The sequence below is a fragment of the Micromesistius poutassou genome, assembly GCF_964030765.1.
Source record: "Micromesistius poutassou genome assembly, chromosome: 14".
Lineage (NCBI taxonomy): Eukaryota > Metazoa > Chordata > Actinopteri > Gadiformes > Gadidae > Micromesistius > Micromesistius poutassou.
In genome coordinates, this window is record NC_140284.1 from 8,857,437 (window position 1) to 8,869,456 (window position 12,020).

Below are 12,020 nucleotides of genomic sequence, written 5' to 3' on the forward strand. Positions count from 1 at the left end.
CTACGCTGGCCCCCATCTCTGACATCGTTAGTATCGACAGGCTGCTCACCACAGAGCAGGATTAAACTTTTTTGTGTCGGAACATATTCGCCTGTTGATTTTGTTTGCATAGTTCATAGTCGCTGAAGGTGGTGTCTGTTTGGATCAATTATTGAGGTCTTTCCCGATGCCAGCTTTCTGCCTTTGGAATAATATTGTGGTGGATTCCTGGTTCAAGACCGTATCCTTTACGCTATTAAGTATGCCTTAAGTAGAAATACCCTCATTCTCCATCCCGCTTTCAGCAATCTATTTACAAATACTGTTCACAAACAAAGTGATTGTGAATGATGGTAATAATCTGCAATAAAAACACAATTTCATGTAATTTACATAATTGGCATATATTACAGAGGATCCTAGACAACGTTCTTCATACACACACACACACACACACACACACACACACACACACACACACACACACACACACACACACACACACACACACACACACACACACACACACACACACACACACACACACACACACACCTCCACACACCTCTACAAAGCTAAAACTGTGAATAAGTCGTGTGTTTCTCCAGCACTTCAAGGTAATCTGGATCAATGTGCAACTTGGCTTTTAGCTCCCAGTACTCGCTCCGGCTGGGCTCCGAGGCGTACACAGTACTCGGAGCGGAGCAGTACAGGATCGTCTGCTGCTGTACTCTCTCGGGGTGCACGCACTGGTGCCTTGCATCAAAGTCTGCGTCGTAGCGAGCGGATGAGTGTTCACTGTGCCTACACGGCAGAGCGCCGCAGTAGGGGGCACGGGGGTCCGGCTCCGACACGTCTCTGTAGTAGTACGCCTCGTCCTGAGGTGCGCGGCAGCGTTTCATGACTGGGGGCTCGGGAGTGGTGCTGCCGTAGTCAGAGCTGAGTGCCTCGTGATCGACGTCACCCAGGAAGGGCTCGTTTAACCCCTGCAGATCCCGGTACGTATCCAGGGGTTGTCTCACCGGGGGGAGGGCGGCGCCGTGGGCGGCGTGTTCCGTGGGGGGGGGGATGAACTCGTACACGTGGCCGGCCGATGTCCTGACCTTGGGGATGGCCGCCTTCTTGTACAGGCCGTACTCCATGTTCAGCGAGCTGATGCAGGCGTTCACCGACATGTTCTGCTCGTGCTGCGCCTTCCGGTGCCTCTTCCTCACGGCCACGAACAGCCCCGCTGCCACGAACACCGACACAATGAAGATGAGGAGCAGGGCGAGGATGAGCACCGACAGGGGGATGGCGTCGCGCGGCGCGTCCGAGTCCAGGGAGGTCTCTATGGTGACGGTGCTGCCGGGAAATGACTCCTCCGAGGGCGTGACCACGGAGGCCGCAGAGGACGAGTTGCTGGGGCAGAAGTTGGAGGTCTTGATGTATCTCATGTCCTCCCCCGACAGCTTCCTGGGGGAGCTGCAGATGACGTTGTTGACCACGGTGCCGGTGCTGAGCTGCTCCAGCCAGGTCCGCAGCTCCAGGATGGAGCAGGAGCAGTCCCACGGGTTCTCGAACAGGTCCACCTGCACTAGGGCGGAGAGCTGGTCCAGGACGCCTCTGACGGGCAGCGAGCGGAGGTGGTTGTTGCGGAGGTTCAGCCGGGCCAGCGTCAGGCCGCTGAAGGTGCCCTCGGGCAAGGCTTTCAGGAGGTTGTTGTTCAGGAACAGCAGTTGGAGGTTGGGGACGTGCTGGAAGGTGTTGACGGCCACCTCTTTGATGACGTTGTATTCTAGGTATAAAAACTGGATGCTCTCCAGGCCGTAGAAGATGTCGCTGGTGAGGCGTTCGATCACGTTGCCATTGAGGTATAACCGGCGTAGGTGCGTCAAGTCTCCGAACGCCCGGTCCCGTATGTGAGCGATTCGATTGTTACCAAGATGGAGCAAATCTAGACCAGTCGCCTCTATGAAGTCTGACCTGCGGACGACTGTGATGTAGTTCCCCGTGAGATACATCTTCTTAGGATTGTACGGCTTGGGATTTAAATCAGAGATCCGCTCTACTTTCCTCTCTTGGCAATTAACATTCAGGCCCAGGTCTGATATTTGAAGATTACAAGTGCAGGCAGCGGGGCAATCTAAAGGCACCGGGGACTTAGTCTGATATGAAACAATTTGACCATAATTCTGAGGCTTATTGGATGGGACTCGCACCGTGGGCTTCGACTTTAATTTGCCCGACTGCCGCGGTCCTTTGGTGGGTCTAGAGGAGGAGCGGGCCACGCCTGAGGAGGTGAAGGGGGACGTGACAGCGGCGGGAGGCGTGCGGTGGTACGCATCGCTGCTCAGACGGGGCATCTCGTACTCAGCAATGGCCCGGCGAGGACACAGCTCCTGCTTGGAGAGCTCGTCTGCGTCGCGGCCGTGCAGCCGGAAAGGGAACTCGCAGACCACGTCCCCCACCAGCGCGGTGTACGAGATGCTCTCCAGCCAGGTCTTCAGGGCGATCAGCTCGCAGGAGCAGTTCCAGGGGTTCTCCTCCAGCTGCAGTTCCACCACGTCCGTCATGTGCTCCAGCAGACCCGAGTAGGGCAGCGTCTTCAGCTGGTTCCCCCGGAGGTCCAGGTGGGTCAGAGGAACCAACTGGAAGATGTTGGAGGGCAGCGAGGAGATGAGGTTGTCGTTGAGGATCAGGACCTCCAGGTGCGTCAGGCGGCTGAAAGAGTCCGCCTCCACGTGTGTGATGTAGTTGTAGTCCATCTGCAGGTACTCCAGGTTCTCCAGACCGAAGAACAGCTCCTCTCTCAGTGCGTCAATCTTGTTGTTGTTGAGGTGCAGCCGTCTCAATCCCTGCAGGCCGTTGAACGCCCCCGACTCCACCTCCGAGATGTCGTTGCTGCCCAGGTGTAGTATGGTCAGGCCCGTGTATGCCACAAAGTCGTTGACCGAGAGCTTGCTCAGCAGGTTCCCGGTGAGCAGGAGGTGGTAGGTGGGGTAGTACACAGGCTGGACCTCGCTGAGACTCCCGATGCCCCTGGCCTCACAGCCCACAGTGAGGACGTCCTCCTTCTCCTCGCAGGCACACAGCCGCTCACACGTGTCCCCGTAGCTCTGGAACATCTCCCCCACGCACATGGGTGTTGCAATCGTACAGAGAAGGAGAATCCAGGGATGCATTTTTTCTCGTTGCTGGGGACAATGCTCACTGAGGGATGAGTGGCCAGTCTCCTCTGGAAACAAAGTACAGTTTAGTTGAGCGATAAGGAGGGCGACATAACTGATGTGATGCAATAGATAACAGTCCTGCCTAAAGTCTTGCATGCTCCCTGAAGTAACTTCTAGTAGCGAGACGGCGATGGGTTAAAGCAGAACCACCAGATAATCCAAATTAACAACACAATTAAGCCAATTAATCGCAGCACTTAGACTAATAGCTAGAACAGGCAAAATCTGATTTGTTGTGCAATATAAAATACGTTATAACAGCCTGCAATAATATCGCATTTTTAAATTAAGAAATCTACAAATGACTAGTGGATAAAAACAGAGCCCGTGCATCTCATGACGAGCTGGTTGCCCGTGCACGTTATTATCCTACGCGATGGTTTTCAATTCCTCCGGGTCAAGCGCCTACCTCACGCGAACTGTGGAGGAGCCGCGCTCCTCGTGAACCGTCTCCTCTCGCTGTTCATCGTAAATCCGTCAAACGTGGAAGAAGAAGAAGTGAGAATCAGGACGCGGAGCCTGGGTGGCAGTCTCCATCGCACCGCCACACAGGAGCGGAGAAGTGCTGATCAACCATATCTGCCAAACGCTCCTCTTATAACTCCCCGCCGGAGGAGACGCACTGCTATGCCTGGTAACAAAGTTGCTTATTCTCTCTCTCTCTCTCTCCCTCCCTCCCTCCCACTTCCCTGCTCTCTCTCTCTCTCTCCCTCCCTCTCCCTGTTCTCTCTCTCTTCCTTTGCTCTCCCTCTCTCTCTCTCTCTCCCTGTTTCTCTCTCTCTCTCTCTCTCTCTCTCTCTCTCTCTCTCTCCCTGTTCTCACTCTCTCTCTCCCTGTTCTCCCTCTCTCTCTCCCTGTTCTTCCTCTATCTCTCCCTGTTCTCCCTCTCTCTCTCCATGCTCTCTCTCTTCCCTGCTCGCCCTCTCTTCCCTTGCTCTCCCTCTCTCCCCCTGCTCTCTTTCCCTCTCCCTGCTCTCTCTCTCTCCCGGAGAAAATACCCAAAGGCTCTAAACGCTCGAGCACACACACGAACACGAACGAAAGGCGAACACACAACCGCCACGAACGTGTGTGTGTGTGTGTGTGTGTGTGTGTGTGTGTGTGTGTGTGTGTGTGTGTGTGTGTGTGTGTGTGTGTGTGTGTGTGTGCCTGTGCGCGCGCGTGCGTTTGTGTGTAGTTACGTGGGGTGCTCGCGCTCTCGAGTCGGAGGAATGTCAAGTCATTTCATCTCTCGGTTCGTCGTCTCACACGCCCACACAATCCCGCCAAAACAGGACGGCTCTACCTCGGTCCGGAGACGGAGTCTGCCTGACAGAGCGGTCAATCATTCATGTGAGGTGTCTGAGGTGTTTCTTCCTAATAAACTAAACGGTTAGACATAAACTAACGAATGTGTTTGGTGTTACGGTCACCTGTAGAGGTTGTGACATCTAACTAACCCTCACTCAATCGGCTCTTCAACGGCACGGAGCGTCACGGTTGTTTACCTGCTCTCTGACGCACCCCTCCAGACCTCAAAATGGTACGGCCGGGCCATCCGCGTTCCAGATGCTATTTGTGGACACTTCACTCGGAACAAGGGCCCCTTAGTGACAGCTCTTCTATGGGTAACCCCGCGGAAGACAATGGGATCCGACACATGTTCTCTGCGTCTGGGGATCACTTCCTGTTTAGGGATACTTGAATTATATCGTCCCACCCCTACCCCCTCCCTCTCTATAAACCCCTCGAGATGAGGGGCGCCATGAGTCCCACAATATTGAAAATGTCAGCCGTTGAGATTAGTGTGGCGTGGAAGACAGACACGTGATCACGTGTCCACCAAATCGGGTCCACCACACCCCCACATGTCCACACACGCGCGTGGACACGGTTTTGTTGCGGATGTGAATTCACAGGGGAGACGTAATTTCCTCTCTAATCAGTGGCTGCGTGGGTTCCGGGGGTCCAATTAAAATCAGAATTATCCCGTTATACGACTTCATAGGCACCTGAGGCCTACACGGAGCAACCCAACAGAAAGGATTGTCTCGACGTTGCATCACCTTTATTTTGTTTCTTTCAAATAATAAAACTCTTGCACGTTATCACCGTACTATGTACAACGGTGGTAGTAGTGGTGTCAGTTTAGCATAGCGACCAGGGCGAGATGTCTGTATACAACTATACTCCTAGGCTACCAGAGAACCCTGGTACCATAGTACTATTGTACATTGCAGTACATTGCTGCTATGTGTGTGTTGAGGGACCAAGCATAATAAATGTACTCTTACTTGTGCAATAAGAATGTAATAATAGCAATTCTGATTCTGATTCTACTACAGCAAGAGTAAAGAGTAAAGTACTACTACAGCAGGTACACCACTGTATTCATAGGAGGAGATGTAGCAGTCACAATGAAAAGGGGGATGCACAGTGATGCACAGGTGATGCACACCACATGACCGACGGCTCGTCAGCCGCGACGGCTGACGAGGCGTTGTTCATGTGGTGAGATGTCGCGCGTCATTGTTCACCAGTGAGGATTTATGCTGCGTCTCCCTCATCCACTCTGCCGGGCTCCGCTCGCACCGCGAGGGGCTGGGGAAAGAGAGCCGGCCCCCAGCGCTGACTTAAGGGTACAGAGCCTGTGTTCGCCTCCCCCCTCCAGATCCACCTCCTCCGCTCTATTTAGAGTCGCGGCGCCTTTCTCCCCATCCAGCGGTGCCAAGCATAAATTAGCATACATTGGTTGTGATGCTAACTTGTTAGTAAACAAGGCGCAGCTTTTTGTGACATTGTGGCTCCTTTGTTTACTGCCAGTGCATGTGGGTCCTATTGTCTGGTCAGGTTTATAGGAGGTGGGGTTGTGGGATTTGTGTTGTTTTGTTTAGTAAGGAGCTATTGTTGATGGATGGAAGTCGTATGTGACTGTGTTTGTTTGTGTGAGAGGGAGGGAGGGAGGGAGGGAGAGAGGGAGGGGGAGAGAGAGAAAGAGAGAGAGAGTGGGAGGGAGGGGGAGAGCGTGCAAGAGAGAGAGTGAGAGAGAGAGAGAGAGGGGGGGGGGGGGGGGGGGAGAGAGACAGAGAAAAGAGGAGCTGAAAATTAGATAGATGGTTGTATTAGGATTTCAGCCTTATTTCATTTTCCATGTCAGTGAACATATTACATATCATACACCCACACACACAAACAGGCACGCAAACACACATACAGGCACACAAACAGGCACACAAACAGGCACATGTATACATATGCTCACACACAGACACACGCATACACACACGCACACACATGCGCACACACACGCGCGCACACACACACACACACACACACACACACACACACACACAAATAGCATGACCAAATAAATATCATGATGACTCATAATTACAGTGGCAGACATGCATGCATGATGACATTTTATGCCACTGTTTATTTTATTTAGTCCTTATCTTTTATTTATTTGATGTTGTTTTATGCTGGAGTGCTTTGCAGATGTAAAAGCTAAATACATTTTATGTCAAATTTCGGTTGCTGATGGTAATAATCCTGCCATTAACTACTTCGTCGTTTTCGGTAACCCTACAGTAATTGGCCAGGCATGCAAGAGGCTTCTATGAACTCACTTTTCATAATTAGCCACTATGGCGCCTGGGTTCTTGTCAGGGTTCTTAGCGCTATCTAGCGGCGAACGGTCGAAGTTACAACCGAATATCGACTAGAGGTTCAGGAGATAAACTGTTGGTATTTACAAAATAATATGAATAGAATATCAATATGAGGAATAATAAAAAAAAAAAAGAGAATTGTGTATGTGAAACCAAATAAACGATGGACAAATAAGCAAAACAACCGAACAAACCCGTGTTTGATTGAATTTCGATCGACCATAAATAGCAATATAATAACGATATCATGGAGAAGTAAATAACTGCAATTATGATTTGATTTTTGCTAATGGTTTACAGAGGGATGCATTAGTTATCTAGCCGGATGCGTGTGTGTGCACGAGGCTGTGTTCCGGTGTCATTACTCCCCAAACCGTAGGGTGTCACTATTGACCGAAAATAAAATGGTTTTAGAATTGGTCTTTGTTGTCAAGTTTGATTGACAGCTACCTTGGAAAAGTCTGCCTCAATATTTAAAGATCATAATTTTTGCTGTCAACATACAAATGTAAGCTATTTAAAAGTATGATATACACATATTTAAGACGATAGGCTTTCATTCCTAAACCAAAAGCTTAATTTAGGATATTTAAATAAAACATATTACTAATTAATTTATAACCGAGTATTTAACGACATCGTCTAATGGATAAAACAAATAATAAGGGGAATCCAAATCAACGAGTCTTTGACAACCTCCTGTTATCTGTTGGATGCGTGCGTGTGTGCGTTTGCGTGCGTGCGTCCGTGCATGCGTGTGCATGCGTGCGTCCGTGTGTGTGTGTGTGTGTGTGTGTGTGTGTGTGTGTGTGTGTGTGCGTGCGTGCGTGCGTGTGTGTGCGTGAGCTAAAGTGCTCGCGGGTCAACAGGGTAAAAAGACGCTCAGTAGTCAACAGGGTTCAACACCACGTTGTCCTTTATCTGCAGATGCTCACACTAACATGCCTCCCCTGCCCACTTAACAGCATGCATCCTTTGATTAGTATACGGTATGCTAATCAGCATACAACAAGGCAGAGAGTGGGCCTGTGTGGTGTTGTCTTGGGTTCGCTCCCACAACACACAGGGCTGTTTTCAGTAGAAACAGAGAGGAGCTCAAATCGAATGCAGAAAGCTATTTCCGTGCTTATCTCGTACCCTACTCCGATGACCGGAGCCCCGGGTTGATTACTCGGGTCAGAAGGATCGTTATATTTTCAGACCAACGACCCAATTGACAGCCCCTCCCCCTCCCCCTCCCAAACCACCAGCCCGTTATCTGTGTGTCTGGAATGAATGTGCTCATTATATAAGCTACCTTAGAATCCCAAGGACAGAAGTCTACTTTAATTATCAATGCTTTTTTTTTTTTTTGCACCCAGAATCCCCACTAAAAGCTGTTGTTGTGGTATTCCCGGGAGGATTGGACGGGAGACTCATCCCGAGATGGAGCCGCCTGTCAGCTGTGGTAGCCCACCCCACCACTGGGAGAAGCTTTATTTAGCCACGTGTTTTTAATTCTAGGGAGGCCTGAGAGGACGTAAGCGATTGCTCACAAAAGGTCCCTTATTACAACCAGCATGACAAACTCAGGTCTGTACCACGTTGCCAAGGTAACGCACATTGTGTCCGCCTCTGTGGCTCACATCTCCCGCTCCATGCCGGGCCCAGCCAATAGCATGGCAGTATCACACTTGCATCTCACAAATTGCCGTGTTAATTTCCAGCGTGTTGTAATCGCATGCTGTTCTCAAAGTTAAGCACATGTGGGTGTTTATTCTGTTGGAAAAATAGATGCCAGTGTCTATTGTTTTGTTATGATGTATAATGGTTTGTGCTTTTACTTGTGTTTTTGCCTTGATGCATGTTTGTGCATGAGTGTGTTGTGTGTATGTACCTGTGTTTGTGTGCATGAGTGTGTTGTGTTTGTATGTACATGAGTGTGTTGTGTGTGTGTATATGCATGAGTGTGTTGTGTTTGCATGTGTATGAGTGAGCTTTGTGTGTATGTGCATGAGTGTGTAGGTGTTTATGCAAATGTGTTTGGGCATGTATGGGTGTGTCTGTGTGCGTGCAAGTGTTTGTACAGGTAGGTGTATATGCACCTACCTGTGTATAGGCGTATATGTACCTGTTCCGCTCTAGTGACCGTCCCACTGACCGTCTCTCTATCCCTCCCCCCCCTCTCTCTCTCTCTTTCTCCCCCCCTTCTCTCTCTCACTCTGTCTCTCTCTCTCCCCCCTCTCTCTCTTTCTCTCTGTCTCTCTCTCTCTCCCCCCCTCTCTCTCTGTCTCTCTCTTTCTATCTCCCCCCCTCTCTCTCCCACTCTCTCTCTTTCTCTCTCTCCCCCTCCCTCTCTCCCTCCCAATGGCATCTCATTGGCATGAGAAATATACATTTGCATTGCCAAAGCAGGTGAACAATAAAATAAAAAGGGTTAGAAACTAAAATAAAAAAGTAAAAAAGTAAAACGTTAAATGCTAAATATCTATACATCAAATATTATACTATAAAAGTACTATAAAAAGTAAAATGTGCGATATTATAAAAATGACAGTATCTTGTATAAACAGATAAGTTAAAGATACACTCTGAATATGGTGTATTTAGAGTGGTCTTCATAATGTAGCTCTGCCCGGCCCCTCGACCACATAAACATCTCTGCGGTGTGTGCATCACGTCTAGCGCTACCCTTGGTCGTCCGCTCGGTTCGGGATCTCTTTTGGTTGCGTCTCGTGTTCGTCCCCCCGAGGCGCTCGCTGGAGTAATACCTGCTGGCAGATACGTGTCACAGAGCCGTACACCACTGATGCAGTAACAGCTGAGTGACGCGGGGACGACATGCTTTGAGGGGCCGCTGGCTGCCATCTGATTGATGGGGGTCTTCTCGCTGCCTTTCAAAATCAATATTCAGCTAACTCTGCATGTGCATTGTTGTGTGTGTGTGTGTGTGTGTGTGTGTGTGTGTGTGTGTGTGTGTGTGTGTGTGTGTGTGTGTGTGTGTGTGTGTGTGTGTGTGTATGTACACAAGGCCCTCCCTGTGAACTTCCGGTTGTCAGAGTGCTGCGAACAGTCCCTACCAAGATGAAGAGTGAGTCTGCAACTGCATACTTAATTGCAAATTCAAAGGATAAGAGGATAATTACTTGCTATCTGTGTGTGAGCGAGTGTGTGTGTGTGTGCGTGCGAGTGTGTGTGAAAGAAGCAGAGAGACATGAAGAGAGGGAAGAGGAAGAAAGAGGGGGGAGAGATAAGGGTGCTGCCTAAAATAGAGACTGATTTTCAAATTAACACGTTATCAAACTGTTAAGTCATTTGAAAATTGGTTTTCAACAAAGTCTTGCTGCTAATGGCCCTTTACCATTCACTGCGCGATCGTTGAGCGCGCTGTAAACTCAGGCGCGAGCGTTACAGTAATGCTGGGGCGCGGGAAACACGTATTCTTATTTTCCCAAGTTAACTTTTGACAGCTTTAACTGCGCATGAATATATCACATCACACACACGTACTGTATCTCGCAGTCCTAGCCATCTTTGTTAACAGACAATCTGTGTTGATGTCACACTCAGATGTCACACATAGTCTCATCACGCCAACACAAAATTGTTGGGTACTTTATTACTTATATAACGTTATATCTGTGTGTCTCTGATCATGTCCTGCGATAAGGGGCCCCCTGTGCCGACCCCTGCGTCAATCCCCCCTGAAGGTATCGTTAAAGCCTCCATCTGATTCAGATCCGCGGCCTCAACGGGCCTCATTCATGTTTCATCCTTTATGCCTCAGCCCTACTGAGGAGGAGGATGCCAGGTTCTTGGCGGACATTGTTGATGTTGTCCTTGTTTGAGTGTTTGGATTTCCACAAAGGGAGTCCATCTGCATAGGATCGTATCAGGGCCCCAAACACATTGACCCTGTATCCTCATGTGTGACGACCTTGGATTTCCATGACGACTACCGATGGATAATAGGATGATTACGATACGTAGCGCCAGATGCTGAAGTGACGGAGTTGAGGGGAGATAAAGGAAAACAATTCAGGCGGTCATAGTGAGGGGACAGCAGGAAGGGGACGACAACAATAAATAAAGAGTAAACACTGGTTAATGGCCGCTCAGAATAGATGATATTCTGTGGAACAGAATATATATATTGTTTTTAGACCAACAACGGATCTGGAATAGCCAGGGAATCGTCCTCTGGGGCCCTCCTCCTTGTAAGCCTACCTAGCTAGCTGTGACACGACCACAGGAACCTGATAGTGGTATCACCACCGGAATTTTTTGCAGTGTGGAAGTCCAACAACAGTAGTGTGGAAACAGCTGGTCTGGGTGTTGCTGACAGCACCGTTCCCGCGCTGATTAAATTGCGATTGATTTCTGTCAGGAAGCACGAGGCGAGGGGCCCCGTTTAGCGCGCGCTCCACCGAGAGCCGGGGTGTGCGCGGGTCGGCCGTGTGATCCCTTGCGCGTCACCCCGGCAGAACATGACAGGACGCTGGCAGAACTTATGATGCGTTCACACGCTGGAGGAGGGGGAGGGGGCGGAGCAAAAGGTACCGCTTGGTTTCCTTCAAGCAACACCAGTCGATATCCGTCAGGGTCGGGCTCTCCTCGGCTTGAAGGAAAGCGTTTGTGTTAAATATATATATATATATATATAAAGCAACTTATATATTTTTTCCTTCTCCTTTTCTGGTATTGATTCATAGCCTTTCAGGCGAGTGTGCGATGTTTTATTAGCGTAGGTGGGGGAATGCAAGCGTTTGTAGGTCTTTGTAACAGGAGGCGATGACTTTGTCTGGTGCCTGGAGAGACGACAGTCTGGTGTCGGGCTATAGACGGTCCCGGGGAATTTATTAACCTACGATTGTATTGTGAAAAGAAGAAAAAAAACAATAACAGCAAACACCACAAAACATCATTTTAATTAAAAAGGGGTTGCCAATTGTTTGTGCTACATCAAGCGCAACCTCTAAATGAATTAACAATTGCTGTGCATAAAATGACTCCTTTGGCAAAGCTCTTTTTCGGGGGAGCTTCGAGGAGGGTCTCTGTCACAGGTAAATAATGACACCACCACACAATTACTCCACTAATTGGCTAGCGGGGAGGAAGTCACACCCCCGGCCGCCGCCTTAGGATAAGCATTTCACACACCTGAGATGATTATTCCTGTGGATTAACGAAGTCGGTTGAA

At 49.5% G+C, this 12,020-nt stretch overlaps 1 protein-coding gene across 1 annotated transcript; it reads right to left on the bottom strand.

Moving 5' to 3' along the window:
- Window positions 1-554: 554 nt before the first annotated feature.
- On the bottom strand, window positions 555-3,657 carry slitrk5b (SLIT and NTRK-like family, member 5b; the record flags this gene model as incomplete). Its single annotated transcript, XM_084478317.1, has 2 exons — window positions 3,601-3,657; window positions 555-3,196 (listed from the first exon to the last, which is right to left on the bottom strand). The coding sequence occupies exon 2, from the start codon at window positions 3,141-3,143 to the stop codon at window positions 555-557; it is 2,589 nt and encodes an 862-aa protein (XP_084334443.1). The 5' UTR covers window positions 3,144-3,196; window positions 3,601-3,657.
- Between the last annotated feature and the right edge of the window lie 8,363 nt (window positions 3,658-12,020).